Source organism: Alosa pseudoharengus, unplaced genomic scaffold, assembly GCF_046254945.1.
Source record: "Alosa pseudoharengus isolate Yale_2024_CS ecotype anadromous, Long Island Sound unplaced genomic scaffold, YU_APseudo_1.1 YU_APseudo_1.1_scf_1, whole genome shotgun sequence".
NCBI lineage: Eukaryota > Metazoa > Chordata > Actinopteri > Clupeiformes > Clupeidae > Alosa > Alosa pseudoharengus.
The window spans coordinates 7,271,677-7,288,965 of record NW_027468564.1 but is presented as its reverse complement, the minus strand read 5'-3'; the positions used below and the strand labels follow the sequence as shown (position 1 = coordinate 7,288,965).

Here is a 17,289-nt window from a genome sequence, read left to right as displayed (position 1 = left end):
TATACTACAGTCACAAATATTTGGGGGAACTCCCTTGGGAAATAGAATGGGCGAACAGAGACAGGCAACAGTTCCATGTCAGCTGTGCATATTAATTCCCTGACAGTGATGATGTTACACCACCACTGGTTTATATACACACACACACACCACCACCCTGAGATTTCCCCCGTAGATGTAGCGTCCCTGTCCAACCTGAAAGGCGCCCCAAAGCCGCTGATTGATAAGTCTGCATCGGTATCTCTAGATGACAGCCATGTCTCACTGAAGGCCATAATACAGGCGTTCCTGTATTCGTGTAAGTAATTCGAGTTAGCGTGCAGCTCATCGATTTTGTTTCTGAGCGACTGAACAATCGCAAGTATTATGGATGGAAGCGGAATACGCCGCAATGTTTGGCGTTTTAGCATGAGTCGGACGCCACCCCTCCTTCCTTGTTTCCTCGCTTTCCGAAAGTTTTTACCATAGTTTCCAAAAGACTTGTGCCTAGAGATCTCCGTCAGAATGTCCTCGGTCACAAGTGGGTCCAAATATAAATCCCCTCTGCTCGGATTGTCCCAACGCATTAAACATTCCCAAGAGTATCTCCTTACCGGCTCTTTTTGCTGATCCCGTGCGCCTTGGACATGGTAGATCCATACGTCCATAAAATCCATAGAATGGCAGTATAAAGTTTCTCCATAACGACTGCTTGAATGAGCAATCACATTTAGTCTGAAAGATTTGGATAAGATTTGGATAAGACAGGATACTATACAACAAGACGCAGACAGACAAACACACCAGCTGCTGGTCGCTACAAGAGCAGCGCCCCCTCTCGGGCGACATTGAGCCCACAGCAAAGCCTCTCCTCTCCATAAGCAAACAAACATTCTGGACTATGTCAGTTCATTTCATGAGCGCCTGCATCATGTCTGTGCGTGTGCTCAGAAAGCCCCATCTTCGACTCAGCTCAAAATGAAGATTCGGTTTGATCGCAAGTCTGCACAGCGATTGTTTAAGGCTGGCGACCAGGTCTTAGTGTTGTTGCTTGTTGTAGGGTCAGCATTGCAGGCCAAGTTTTCTGGCCCGTATGAGGTAGACACTAAGCTTAGTGAGACAGATTATGTCATTCGTACACCAGAGACGAGGCGTAAAACTCGTGTTTGCCACATCAACAGAAACTGGAGTTGAGGCAAGTGAGTACTGTGGCCTCTGTTGCTTCTGTGGCATCTTCCTATTTCCCAGAGGAAGATGGCCTCACATTTCGCCATGTTCCTGTATTCTCTCCTCATCTACAGATGTTCCCCATGCATTCTTGTCCCAAAGCCTGACCACACATTCTGTTTTTGCAATGACTACAGAAAGGTTAATGCAGTGACCAAACCAGACTCGTTTCCACTTCCATGCATGGAGGACTGCATTGACCGAGTTGGTTCAGCACATTTTGTTACCAAATTAGACCTGTTGAAAGGTTACTGGCAGGTGCCCTCAACACCACACGCTGCTTAAATTTCTGCATTTGTCACTCCTGACTGCTTCATGCAGTATGCTGTGATGGCTTTCGGTTTGCGTAACGCTCCCGCCAGTTTTCAATGCCTGATGTGCAAAGTTTTAGCGGGTGTGCAGAACTGTGAAGTGTACCTTCATGACATTGTTCTGCATAGTTTTTCATGGGATAGCCACCTCCAGGTTATCTGTACCGTCTTTGAATCTGGCCAAATGAAAATTTGGAAAAGCCACAGTGACCCGTCTTGGCAAGCAGGTTGGTCAGGGTCAGGTGCATCCTGTGGAGGCTAAGGTACAAGCTATTTGTGATTTTCCAGCTCCAACGACTAAACGCAAAGTACGCCTGTTTTTGGGGATGGCTGGCTACTATCGTAGTTTCTGCAAGACTTTTTCTGATGTTGTTCTGCCTCTAACAAAGTTGCTTAAAAACAACAGTGATTTTATATAGTCTGCTGACTGTGAATGTGCTTTTCAGAACGCCAAGACCTTGCTTTGCAGTGCTCCTGTGCTTGCAGCTCCAAACTTTGAGATGCCATTCAAGCTTGAAGTGGACGCAAGTGCAACAGGTGCTGGTGCAGTTCTTCTCCAAGAAGCCGTGGATGGAATTGATCATCCCATCTGTTACTTTTCAAAGAAGTTTTTAAAACATCAACAGCACTACAGCACCATTGAAAAGGAGGCACTTGCCCTTCTCCTCGCACTTCAAAACTTAGTGAACGTAGTGAAAACATCTTGGCAGACACTTTGTCTCGTTCCACCATTGGCTGGGGTGAATTTGGAGTTTTATGAACGTTTTATTAGTAATCAACACGACATGTTGATTTTTGGTGGTGGGGGTGTTATGACCTTGTGGTCGTATATATGTATATAAAATATCTGTTCATTGTGGCTTTGGTTTTGTGGTTTTGTTTCTGTTTTCTGTTTTATTCTAGGCTGACTTATTAAGAACTGGCTAGGGACAACGGATGGAAATTAGCACTCACAAGCTAATTCCGGCTTATTTACAACTTGTCTGTTAATTAATGAGCATTGTCCTAATAAATAAACAATAAACAGAATTATGACATAACTCTAAGTTATACTACTAAGCAAGGTTACTTATCAAATTGACTAAATCTAGTGAAATGCACAGAAAATGGTCCCAGTGTAAACAGTGTAGTTGATGCTGCATTTAGATTTTCTGAATACTGATTGATTAATGTTTTGCCTGTAGTGAGGACTAGACTAGACACTAGAATTAAATTAGAAGCACATTTACTCCTGGGGTTCCATTTTTTGTTGTTTATGGTATCAGCAAATCAAATGTGCTGTTGTTTTGTATGGAAACTATAGAGTAGGAAATTTATTTTTTATTCAAAAGTAGAGCTCAACAAAACTGAAATGTTCTGTGTGGAGTAGTAGGGGTTAGGGTAATGAATGCAATGTGTGAATGTAACTTTGTATAAATCAATCAATCGATCCATCTCTGGAATTCTGGTTCTCTAGAGTACATACTGAATTGCTTTAACTTTGCGGTGAGGATCCTCCATTGTAGCAGATAAGAGATTTTGTGCTGATTCTCCAGGATGATTGTTGCTCACATCCAGCTCTTTCACATAGGAGGAATTTAACATCAGAGCCAGAGCCAGGCAAACATAACCTTCATCTGAGATACCACACTTGCTGAGCCTGAGAGAACAAGATAGAGAGAGAGAGAGAGAGAAAGAGAGAGAGATGAATTAATTTATAATTAAAAGCCTGTACACACCAGATACGTCATGAAAACCTGGTGCGAAAATGCAACATTTTACACAGAGGGCCAGATGTACGTACATTTGCGGACGTAGCGTTATCAGCGCCATGGACAAACCACAGATAGCGAATGCTGTCATACCCTAGATTACGTCGTATTTATCAAACTTTCAATTCATAGTGTAATCTGCGCCTTTCTCTGCCCTAACGCAATTTACGAACGTCCACAACTGAATGGCAGAGCCTACATACAAGCGCAGTTGAATGAAGTTAACTGATGACAACATCAAAAAGAATCAAACGTTTAGCGATCATGAAATAATACCATACATGATAAGATGTCAACAAGCAGGGAGATAAGATCTACTCAAACTGCTTGTGCACGTAGGCTATGGAAGATTGGTCAAATCTAGCAAGTAGGAAAGTTTAAGTGAATGATGTGAAAGTGAAAGACATTTGAAAGGCCAACAAAAGTTAAAGGTGCTCTAAGCGATGCCACATGTTTTTTAGGCTAAAACATTTTATTTTAAACAACACGCATCATACAGAGAGAGCATATGGATGATAATAAGAATAACATTTAAATACAATAAAGTAAAATAAAAACACACACAGAACACAACACACTTAAACACTGGCAGTAAACTAATATTGACTAAAATATTTAAAGAAGCTCTTTAAGGGCAGAGGCTATATTCATCCAGGTGTTTACAGTGGTTGTCTTTGCCTTATTAATCTTTGCAGTTGTACACTCAAGGCAAACTATGTGATGAAATGAGACTATCCAAAATTGCTTCAAGTTTGTATCTGGGGTTATCCACTGCTGTATAATAGCATTTTTTGCAGCTGTGAACCGTGCCATCAACACTTTTTTTATCACATAAAGAAAATTGGTACGTTGAATCATCATTCAATAATAGTAAACAGGGGTCCAAATCCAAATATAGACCTGTAAGATCATGTAACATAACAATCACATACTTCCAGAATAGATTAATCATTGGACAGTCCCAAAACATGTAGACATGTAACAGTGGCGTCAGTGTTACAGAAACTGCAGTATGGATTGGGTATGAGTTTCATGCGATATCGCTTGTAAGGTGTGTAGTAGAAACAATGGATAGTCTTAAAATTAATAACTACATGACTAAGGTTTTTAGAAGTAAGGCAAAGGTTTGACCACACTGTTTCCCAGTCTGGGTGGAAAAAAGAAGCTTTGACGACAACCCTCCTGTAATGGAAAGGGTAGAGACTGATACGTTTCTGTTAAAATAGAAACTGTTGGGTTACTATAAAGAGTTTGAATGGCATATATGAATTTAGGACCGAAACCAAAATGTTCCTGTACTGTCTATAGAAAGTCCCACTCAAGTCTGTCAAAAGCTTTGAGCGTGTCAAGGGAAAAAACTGTGCAAGTGTCAGTATATGTGTGAGAATGTTCAATGATGTGTAATAAACATCACATATAGTCTGCCCTCTAAGAAATCTAGTTTGATCTTTCTAACTGCAGACAATTTGTACAGGTTCACAATAAACCGTCTACCCAGACTATGGTAAAATATGGGGTGCCTCAAGGCTCAGTACTAGGGCCCCTGTTATTTTCTCTCTATATGCTTCCTCTAGGCTCAGAAATTAGGAAACATGGCATTAAATTTCATTCTTATGCAGACGATACACAACTATACCTTTCCATAAAACCTGACAAATGAACTCTGTTAGCCAAACTTGACACATGTATAAGAGACATAAAGACATGGATGACAAATAATTTCCTGCTTTTGAACTCCGATAAAACAGAAGTCATGGTTTTAGGTCCTAAAAAGATAAGGGATATCCTATCCTCATCACAGGCTACATTTACTGATCTTCGACTATCCTCATCCACAAGTGTTAAAAATCTAGGAGTTACAATTGACCAAGACCTATCACTAAGTAATCGCATAAAACAGATTACCAAAACTTAATTTTATCATTTAAGGAACATTTCAAAGATAAGGAAGTCTTTATCCTTACCAGACGCTGAGAAATTAATCCATGCTTTTGTCATCTCAAGGATTGATTATTGCAATGCTCTATACGCTGGCTGCAATAACACCTGTCTAAAGAGCTTACAGCTTATACAAAATGCAGCTGCTCGCACACTCACTAGAACTAAAAAATATGAACATATTTCCCCTATCCTGGCATCTCTACACTGGCCGCCTGTTAAAAGCCGCATTGACTTCAAAATATTACTTCTAACATACAAAGCCATTAATGGCCAAGCACCAGAATATATTAAAGATCTCCTAGTCCCATATAACCCACCTAGACCGCTACGATCACAGAATACTGGCCTTCTTGTAATTCCAAGAATCTCAAAAACTACAGTAGGAGGCAGAGCTTTCAGCTATCGCGCACCCCTCCTCTGGAATAATCTTCCTTCCTCAATTCGACTAGCAGACACCCTCCCTATTTTTAAGTCTAGACTTAAAACATACCTCTTTACTGCCTCCCATAGTTAGGTATGGTGCGGTGTGGAACTTCACCCACCTCAGGGATTTTTGGAATGGACCACCCTGCTGAGTCCTCGCGTGACTGGCACCCCAGTCGCGCATGCAATGGTGGTCACTGACCATACCTGCGCTGGTGTCGACTACCCCTCACCATGCCTTAGTTATGCTGCTATAGCGTAGTGCTGGACTTTTCATGTGTCACACCGTACAACTCTCCCCTCTCCTCTCTCCCCTTCTCTCTCTCTCAACTCTCCCTCTCTTGCCTATTCTCACTATGATATACTGTAACAGTACCACTGATTACATATTGACATTAACCATTTTGATTTTCAGTAATACTAACCCACTCTACATCTCTCTTTCTTTCCCCTTACTGTACCTCACTTGTGAGGTATATCATCACCAGTCATCAACCATCCATGTGTTGGCCCTCCTCTCACCCATCTCACCTTAAGTCCCATCCTCGACTGCCCTATTACTGTCCCCCTATCTGGATTCCTGGCCCGTACAGCCTAGCGACCCATCACCTGCCTATGACAATTCTGCCCGGATTCCAGGCCCGTCTGCCGACCCACCACAAGCCCCTTGACAACTCCCTTCCCCTGGACAAATCCAACGCTGGACTATTTGAACTTTCTGTCACTAAATCAGGATTAATGAATTATCAAACCAGATATGAAATCACCCCACCTCCTGTAACTTTCAGCTCAAGTGCTTTTTAGCACCGTGTCTTATTCTCTACACATGACTATCATATGCAATTGTCATGTATTCAGACCTTACTGTCCTGTATTGACCCTAGGCAGATGGGTCAGGCCCTTGAGTCGTGGATCTGCTCAAGGTTTCTTCCTATATGTATCTCCAATTCTAGGGAGTTGTTCCTCGCCCCAGTTACCCATGGGCCTCTCTCTTTCTTTTCTTTTCTTCCTTTCTTTCCTTTTTCTCTGATTGCCTACATTCTGTAAAGCGCCATGATACATGTGTAATGTTTTGGCGCTCTATAAGCACAATAAATTGAAAATTAATTGAAATTGATCAAAATGAATCAAAGTATCCATGAAGGGCTCAATCCGGGAAACCAAGGCTTTTGCCAGAATTTTGGCATCGCTATTATTTAAAGATATTGTACGGTAACTAGAACAACTCAAGATCTTTATTTTTCTTCTGTAACAAGATGATACTATATTCTGGTCCCTATGAAGCATACCATGTTTAATAGCATAATTCATAAAATTCAAGATTAGGGGCCCAACAACATCCCAAACAGCCAGGTAGAGCTTCGGGGGAATTCCATCGAGACGGGATTTCCCTTTTTTAACCCTCTAGGCGCCACGGTCGAGTTTACTCGGCAAGATGCGGTACTGAATAAAACGGCCGATTTAGTCAAATAGGGTGTCATATTTCGTTCTTTACTTTATCAGAGCGATATTGTCAACGTCAGCGAGTATTTGCATTAGATTATCGTCTAATGGCATAAAAAAAGTTTACCCGAAATTAAGTGTTGGGTCTTCTATTCGCGGACCCTGATTCTGAAGGGGAATATCTGCCTTCAGAAAATGACGGTGATTCGTTTAGTGAGGTTTCAGATGCGTCCCTGCCTTGCAATGATGCAGCTGGACAAAGTGAGAGTTTAGCTTACACCAAGCACAAATGTTGAATCGTTTGCCCAATGTCAGTGGTGGGAATAATGTTTCACAGGGACGGGGTGTTCATCGGGAAGTTAGCAGGGTGTTAGTGGTGTGGCGAACGAGGCTGGAGGTAATGTTCATGTAGCGCTAGCTTCTGTCTTCTGACCGTGTGCCTCTCCGCAATCGAGGCGACAGTAAAGTGGTGGAGCCTTTGTCTAATGCCACTGGGTATGTTAGACGAGGTTGAAGTGCTGGGGGGAACGTAGAAGCAGTGTGGGGAGTCGCAATGAGAATGACAGTAGGCCTAGTCTGAGCTGCGCAAATTTTCTCTACTTGGCGTGCACGCGAGGCAGATCTGGCCATGCTGCTCGCAGCAGGAGCAGAGGTGGTGACATGGGGCAGGGGAGCCATTAGGCCATGCATAGTCTATCACAAGATGATGTGCCGGCCCTGTATGGATAGGGATAGGGAGTCAGCATTTATTAGTAATGATTTACACTGTTGATTTGCTATCTATTTCCCTGACCATTTAGGACATACACTATGTGTTATTTTTGTGTGTTCATGTCCTCATGATGTGTGTATATTTGTCAGCTAAGAAAAAAACAACAAAAAAAACATCAACCAAAGCAAACAAAAAGAAAAAAAATTATACTAACATTGTCTCTTGTCTTGTCTCGTCATCTCACTCCTGATCTGTGCCTTGCCGTGGCAAGTGAGCTTTTGAACTAAACAGGTCTTGTCTACTTGTGTTTGTGTGTCATCTGAATAATATATATGTGCCCCATACATGGAATCAGAGTGCCTGCTGTATGTAGTAAATGGAAAATCTCTACAGCAAAAGGCCAGCCTACCGCTACATGCATTTGGTTTGTTTCTGCTATTTATTAGTAATGATTTACACAGTTTGTTTACTACTTACTATTTACCTGAGCATTCAGTATTGTGCAATATAGCATACAGAAGGTGAGGGACATTTTGGGGGAAAAGAAGTGGTGCATTTTATCATTCAAACATGCAACTTTTCATGAAAATTCAATAATCCAAGATAGTCGCCACCATGTGACGTCATAATATGCAAATTAGATATAAACATTTAATCCCTACATAAACTTTGGGTCAACCTTAATATTTCTCTAATTTACAGAAAGTCTCTATTTCTTATCACTTTTAAGATATAGCCTTTTGAAATGAAGATATCAAAATCGAATGTTTAAAAAAAAAACCTCTGGCGCCTAAAGGGTTAAGAGATTTGGCCGCATTATCAAATTCTTCCAACATTAGAGGTTATTCTAGAAGGTCTCTGTCCTCTTCTGGTCAGATAGGCAGGTTCAAGTTCTCTAAAAATTTTTTGCATGTATGTCTGTCAAGAACCACCTCTGAAGAATATAGTGTGGAATAAAATGCTTTAAAGCTGTTATTAATAGCCCTAGGATCTGTAATTATTTTGCCTTCACTGTTTCATAACTTATCAATATTTGCTTTGGACTCACTTTCACAGAATTCACAGAAAACTGTGTCTGCCCTACCCTCCTTTCAGGGGGTCCAGTCCAGAGGGGGGGCTACAGATCAAAATGAAAAGCGATGGTTCCATGCTATCCATGTGGGGTTACATGCCCACCAAGTTTCGTGTACCCCGGTCTTTCAGTGTCCCGGGAATCCTTGTTGGTGTACGGTCACTAAATGTACACATACATTATTTTATTGTAAGGCCCCCCATGAACGAAAGTCCACGAAACTTGGCATGCATTCGGAGGGTCCTACACTTTCAATTTCGTGCAGTTTTGACTATGTCAGCCAGAGATATTGTGATGAAAACATCTAATGTTTTGCTTTTTCATTTTTAATTAGGTGGCGCTATACATGAAATAAGTGGTAATGGGATAGGTTGACATGCCCCCTTAAGACCAACATACAAAAAAAAAGGTGGACCTCCTAAGCCCTACGGTTCTCGAGATATTCACAGAAAACTGTCTCCGGCCACCTACAGGCCAGTTGGTGTATAGTAACATAAATTAATTTATTTTGTGGCCCCCCATGAACGGAATTCCACGAAACTTGGCGTGCATTCAGAGGGTGTCATAATGATCCTACACTTCCAATTTCGTGAAGTTTTGACTATGTTAGGTCACAGATACCTGCGATTACAACACCTCATTTTTACTTTTTTGTGTTTAACTAGGTGGCGCTATACATGAAATGAGTGGTTATGGAATGCGTTGACATGGCCCTTTGAGATCAACATACAAAAGAAAAATGGTCCTCCTAAACCCTACGGTTCTTGAGATATTCACAGAAAACTGTGTCTGCCCTACCCTCCTTTCAGGGGGTCCAGTCCAGCGGGGGGGCTACAGATTAAAACGAAAAAAGGAGGTTCCATGCTATCCAGGATATAATCCAGGGGCCGTATTACAGAAACTTCCTATCTTAAGTCCTAAGTTAAGATAGGAGAAGTGTAAGATAGGATTTTTCTCAATTTGGTATTACAGAAACATATCCTATCTTAATTTAGGAATCCTATCTTATCTCAGGTTAAGATATCCTAACGTTCAGCTTTTATGTCTGTTACTTAGCAACAGATGAAATTTGTTGTTGGATCACCTCACTTCACAACTGACACCTAGCAGCTAGAAAGCTACCATAATAATAATTCAATGTGGAGTTCATTACCCGTTGGAAACTTGATGTAACGTCGCGCTAATCCACCAATGGCTTTTGCCACCTCTGTTAAAGGAGAATTCCGGTGTGATATTGACCTAAAGTGTGTTGAAACATGATACCGAGTGTGAACGTATGTCTAGCTCATCTCGGCTTGTCCCCTGCACTCAGAAATCGGGCGCTAGTTATCCGCCTAGCCATGCAAATAAATCACTGTTTTACACCATTTAGGAGTCTCAAAGTAGCTCCATACTTCATTGTTAGACTTCCGAGGGCCTTGACATTTAAAACGAGACATTGTGAACTTTGAAAAAGCACTGGTAGTTTATTTACAAGACAATTTATACAGACAGTACCTGCGCTACATGTAACAAAAGAGCTGCCATCTCGCTTATTTGTAGCACTAACAGTAATTTGACAGTTAGGAGAGCTGATGGGTCATCCTAAAGTTAGGACAGTTTATTTAGGATTTTGGTAACTTAGGATATTTCTGTAATACACATTTCCTATCTGGAGTTAAGATAAGAAACTGACTTTAGGATCGGCCGTTCTGTAATGACTTTTTTCCTAAATCCGATCCTAACCCTTGTTACCGTAGTTACCAAACAGATAAGATAGGATTTTCGAGTTAGGAAGTTTCTGTAATACGCCCCCAGGATATAATCAATTCTTCGGCTCTCCGGTGCGCCCTCTCGCCTAGGTGAAGAGTTGGCACCTTTGCAGGTCAGGTTGTTAGAGAGGATGAAGTGTTCCTCTTCAGATGGAGTCCGACATAGAGTTTGCCTGCCACGATAAGTGATCTTCAGTGTGGCAGGGAACAAGAGAAACGTTTGAATCCCAGATGCTTCTATCTGCATTCTCACCTCAGCAAAGGCCTTTCGTTTCTTAGTGGTGTCTGCGCTGAAATCCGGGAAGAAGCGCAAAGTGTCCATGCCATGTTTAACGGTATTAACAGCTCTTGCACCATTCAGGATTGCTTGTCTATCAGTATAGTCTAGCAACCTGAATATAATTGTGCGAGGGCGGCTAATGTCGGTGGTTCTATCAGAGTACAGGCGGTGGGCTCGCTCTATTTTTATGTCTCGGTCAGCAACAGATGGGATCCGCGAAGGTAGATTCGCCTTTAAAAAGGCGATGCAGTTGCCTCCACTCCTTCACTCAAGCCAACTAACCGTAGATTGAATCTTCTACTTCGGTCTTCCATATCTACCACCTTGGAACTCAGCTCGTCAATTTTCAGCCTCATAGCATTGACCTGGTCTCTATCATGTCTAGCTACTGATTGTGTAGAATCGCACCTATATTGAAGTCATTGAACGGATTTCTCCAGTTGTTCATTCTGGCCAGTGGCTGTCGTTATAGTGTCAGTGGTATTCTTCAGTTCAAGTCTAACGTCCAATATTTGCGGGAGAAGCACATAATCTAAAGCAGCTTTTACCGCAGCAGTGACAATGTCATTTAGCTCTGACCTCTGTTCCGCTAAGGCCTGCTTATCTCCTGCTAAGATGGCACTGTCCAGGTCTGCTTTGGAGATGCTATTCGGTGATTCCTTGAATTTCTTCTTGACAGAGGAAAGTTCGGTTCCTTTAGTCTCACCAGTATTATGTGATACTGACATTTTAGAGGTTTTGATGTAATTCAACAAAATTAGCTTTCTAATAAACTGAAAGTAACGAGTAGTAAGTGGAGCAAACAAAATTCACGTCTGCGCTGCCATGAATCAGTCCCGTGACTCCGGCTAAAACATTTTATGTCACCGCAAACATCACCTAACCAACCACTAGCTGTCTGTGTCCTGAATACACTGTAAAAAAACGCAATCTCTGTGGACAGCCCAGGCTCCAAAATTGGCAACAAAACCAACCTGGGCAAACCTAGCCCATAAAAACAACAAACTGTTCCAGCAAATCACAGACGAGATGCACGTTTAGGAGAGTTTCAATTACACAGGAGCAGCACGGGAGGGAGGGGGAGGAAGTAGTGAGCTAGCTCTCTGTTTTGTTGAAAGTCAACAGAAGTGACGTTACCCAGCATCGCTTAGAGCAGTTTCTCAAACTTTTTCAGACGAAGGACCACTTTACCAATAAAAAAGAAACGCACGGACCACGCAGCTTAAAAAAAAACCTTCTTCAACAGTATATTAGCCTACACAATAGGCCTACTCACTGAACCACCTTGCTTATTGTCTTTGCACTTTGCTTATTGTGTCAGAGGATTCATATGATTTGAATTGGCATATCTTACATAGACAGTGTTCAATATTGCAAACAACTCATCTATATTATATTTTACCACGTCTGCTCGCGGACCACTTGGGATAGCTTGCGGACCACCAGTGGTCCCCGGACCACACTTTGAAAAACACTGGCTTAGAGCACCTTTAAGGTTGCTTTTGATATAGTACAAAGACACAAAACTGGTGCTTTAAATAGCGATTCTGTTGTCTTTGAAAGGTTCTCTTATTGATGCATTTAACTGCAATTTGGATTAACACCTGCTTTTACGAGGCAGAAGTATTTAGCCGTAGAATAGACGTGCGCTTTCACATGCAGCTTTTGTACATACCGCGGAATACATACTTAGGCGCTCTTTACGCTTCCCCTCCCACTTCTTTACGCTAAACTCCCACTTTCCTCTGGATCCTCTCATGAATGCATATGCATGACACAGAAAAGGGCCGTTTGCCATTTTCAGCTCCTGCGAGAGGCAGACTGCGCTTTTACCTCAGTGCGATGCAATGATTTTACATGCACGTTTGCGAAACAAATACGTCTGAAGTTGGCACAAAAGCATTAGTACATCTGGCCCTGAATGTCAACACTGAGTCCAATGCAATTACATTAAATTTTTCACATTCTATTTCGTAGAGATGCATCGATATGGAATTTTTGGGCCAATAATGATAACTAATATTTATTGGTTTCTTGTGGCCGATACCGATATGATAACGGATATTACTCTTGAAAGAAATGGTGAAAAGTCATTTGGGGAAAGCATTTAATGAGCATAATTTTATTGCAGTAATTTGACCTACCACCAAATGATGGACAGAACTCATAATAGTCCTCAATAGTACAGTAGTCAACAAAATAGCAGTAGCCTAGCCCTATGTGTGGCTCCTTTAAGTGAATTCCGAGTGAGTGGCCAGAGACAGTGCATGAATCGTTTTCATTTAGGAGTAAACGCTCATAAACGGCTCAGCTGGGAATAAGCTATAGCAACCAAATCAGAGTTTGTGAGGGAAATTTATGTGTAGTTTCAACTAGGGGTAACTGAACTAGATGTACCGCATAGCGGTACAAAATATGACCGCCGCTCAGTCCTGTACATCCGTTCCGCAAAAATAAATCACACTAATCAATTTGTCTCCATCTTTTACTCCATCCCCCACTCTTGAAACTTTTGTGTATGCTTGTTTGGCATGCCTGTGTGTGTGTGTGTGCGGCTGCACAGAAAGTAGCCTACTGGCGCTGAAAAGGTGAATAGATTGTAGAATAGCCAAAGAAGTTGTAGCATTGTTATAAAACCTTTAAAATCTCTAAACAATCACAAGTAGGGCAGTTCATCACAGTTCATCCATTGCAACTGGATTGATGAAAGGTCACTTACACCTGTAGGCTACATTGTATTTGGGAAAAGCAAAAGGTATCAGCATAATGTTATTTATTTATTTATTTATTAATTAATAAACAAAAACATCTCTGTCAGTTCCATGCATGTCATTTTTGGATGGATGGATTTTTTGTGAATGTTTCTTCCTCTGCATAAGATTTTAGTCATCTTTAGTTCATGTGATACTTTATTGTCAATGCACAAATTAAGTAACAGTAGTATGAAACGAAATGCTGTTTTACATCTAACCAGTGGTGCAAATAACTGACATGTCCAAATGAGCCTTGATGAAATGCGTCGCTAGACTGTTCATACACATTTTAACGGGCCAAAGTTGAAGAGCTGTTGTCCGTTGTTGTTCGTGCAAATATAGGCTAATTCATGTTCCCTTGCATTGTGTAACTGAGGTCCATGGCTTGTCTGGCTTTCACCAGACCAAGCTCAATCTTTTAAGAAATCAAAAAATAAATAGCGGGCAGATCAGGCTGGGTTCACCCAGCCTAGTCCATAGGCGCCCGATATTGTTTAATTTTCCGATTGAGATATCCACGCTCTGGCTATTCTAAATGCAAAAATGCATCAGGGAGTTATGACAAAACTGTAACTAACAAACTAGATCCTAATAGAAAGCTGTTAGCTTCCCTAAGCTACAGGTAGGCCTATAAGGTAGGCCTATTTACAACATAAATTGTCAATAGGCTATGCTGGCGACACAAATAAAATCTCCTTTGGAAACTAATGGCTTACGCCTTAAGGCCCGGTTATACTCGACGCACCCGACCTGTAGCGCGACAATGTGACGTCACAGAAGCGCCGTAACCATTTATACTCGCGCGTCGTGGTCACGACACTAGTTGCAATATTCTCCTGAACAGAGGTGTCGCTGTTGTGAAAAGATTAACGCTAACTACGTTAGGCTACACAGCAGAAGAAGCTGCATTAAGAAACACTAGTAGCAGAGAATGTAAACGGGCTCTGCTATTACCTAGCCTCTGTGATGGTACTTCAGACTTTGGTTGCTACTATTCACAACTACCACCATCATTATCATCTAGTTTCCAAGGTGTGCGCACAGGTAGATAGATAGATAGATAGATAGATACTTTAGTCATCCCGAGGGAAATTTTAATCATTTAAACAGTTTAGTTAGCTGGCTAGCTAGCTAGCAGCTGGCTGAGTTTGTGTAATTTCCTGAAGTGGAAAGAGATTTTGTTCAGGCCTTAATAGATATCCTTTGATTGAAAATAAATCGTTTCTATTCTTTCCTCTTAATTCCATGTGTTGCAACTCTGACTGGTAACTTTGTTAACTTATCCAGCAAACTATTAAAAATTCACGACTGTAACAAAACACTGCAACTCGCTTGCCCTCGAACTAGTCCATCTTCCTGTTTCCGCCTTGTCGTGCTCGTCTGAAAAAAAATGAGTGGTGCGCTACCGTGGGCTACACGGCCAAAACCCTGGCGCGCCAGAGAGATCTACGTCATTTTCACGTCACGTTGTCGCGCTACCGGTCCGGTGCGGCGAGTATAACCGGGCCTTTACAGTATCAAGAGGACTTAAACTGCCATATCGTGCGAAAAGTTGTAATAAAATTCACGCAGCTCCATGAGTCAAGGAAAGCGCGAATGAAGTAGCCACTTCTAAATGGGACCCACTACACAGTAGCTTAAGGTGTGTTGCTAAAGCAGCCATAATGAAATGAAGGTTTCATTGTTTGGATACTTCACACACACGTGCTTTTTAATCTCACAGACTACAACTACCAAGCTGGAATCAAAGCACATCGATTCCCCTCTCACACCCTGCACGCACTTCAAACAAATAAACAGGCGTCTCAGTCTCACGCATGTATAGGCAAAACTGTATCAGACCGGTGTAACATTGGTAAATCTTCCATTGCACAGAATGATTTTTGTAGCACGTGCAACAAATGACAGTCGAAAGATACAATTACAGTGCTGCTATCAATGTGCTTGGTATAACCGCATTTATAGTTTTCTACAAATGCAATCAAATTGGCCTCCATCACTCAACCAGCGCTAACGGTAACATTGTACCTAGGTCCTTATTGATATTATAAGATTAACGTACCTGCAGTAAAAAATGTTGCTTGGCCGTAGCATTTCTAGCAACTACTCGTGTAACTGTATTTAAGTCGGGAAAACGTGGATGTTTTTGATTACTTCTATGCTTAGTTACGGCAAAGCCAGCTAGCATAGCAACATGCTAACACAGTCCAGCCACGCACCAGAGCGTTTGAGTGCACGTACTCAACTCGTGAAAGTTAAGGTAAGAACATATATTACTACTGACATTGGGTGGCATGTTCCTTTAAGACACATATAAAACATCAATCAAACCATAATGTGCCAAGCTAGTCCTAATAATAATCCTTTACAAAGCCATCATGTCTAACACCAACCTTAATGTCTGCAGTTTGCAGTTGGGACTAGACAGTCCCTTAGAGAGAAGCTGAACTCCAGAATCCCCCAGGTCATTGTGACTAAGGTCCAGCTCTGTCAGGGAGTTTGGTGACTGTAGAACAGCAGCCACAATTCCACAGGACTTCTCTGAGAGTTTGCATTCAGCAAGTCTGCATAACAACACCAGGAAAGATAAAAGATTGCCGAAAATGGATGAAGGGATACTGTTTACATGAACCCAATAAAAAACAAAGAGGTATTTTTAACAGATCATTGATATGGGCACTATGCCCTAACACACACACCAGAAATGTTTGACTATAATTTTATATAAGATGATAGAATTATATAAAATTAGTTCCCTTGGTCTTTGGAATTAAAATAGCCCCACACCATCTCATAGCCTTTACCATATCTCACGATTGGCATGGGATACTTTCCATAAAATCATCTCTCAATGTAAATCAAACCAGCTATTAGCCTAACTGAAATAAAACCATGTCAATCTCTAGGTAAGGTGAAGGGTATGTGATCATGTGGGGCTATTTTAATTACAAAGGCCAAGGTAACATTATCAGGATGCATAGTATCCTGGATCCATGAAACAGGCCATTAAAAATAAAAATTCCCTCTATTCCCTATGGGAATTTAACATAAGGGTAATTATGGCCCCTGTGTTTTAAGGAAGAACATTTATTTATTCACAATACATTATTCATTCACAAAGGAAATTGGTGTCCTTAAAGGTTGGATATTTCCTACTTTCTTTAATTAATGCATTAGGATCAATACCCAGAGGATTCTTTTTTATTTCTCTTTTTAGTCAACTTTACCATGTGTATGTGCGGGGTATGTAAACTTATGAGCACAACTGTATAATTTGATGAACTAGTCAACAACAGTCCTATAGTGAAAATGGAATGTTTTCCCAATTCTTCTAATCAACACTGTTTCACATTTAGGCATCTTTAAACATTTTACACTAGATCAGTAGAAAAACAGCACTACTGTAGCTTCAACATTATATTTAGTCACTATGTATTAGAGCCAGACCGATAAAGGATTTTGAAGGCCGATACTGATACAAATATTTGTTGATTTAAAAATCCGATATTCCGATATATCGGCCAATATATATTTTTTTTTTTCAGAAACGCGCAACAAAACATTAACAGTTTTCCCTAACATTAGTTGTTTGTAGTTATTTAAAGTAGTTAGTTAGAGTATTGACTAAAATAATATGATAATGCAT

At 41.1% G+C, this 17,289-nt stretch overlaps 1 protein-coding gene across 1 annotated transcript in view; it reads right to left on the bottom strand.

Moving 5' to 3' along the window:
• Window positions 1–17,289, bottom strand: part of LOC143116715 (NACHT, LRR and PYD domains-containing protein 3-like) — a 141,929-nt gene that overhangs the window by 72,283 nt on the left and 52,357 nt on the right. Inside the window, exon 6 of the mRNA XM_076278015.1 lies at window positions 16,037–16,207. Coding sequence (XP_076134130.1) covers window positions 16,037–16,207 — 171 coding nt within the window. The remainder of the gene's footprint in view (window positions 1–16,036; window positions 16,208–17,289) is intronic.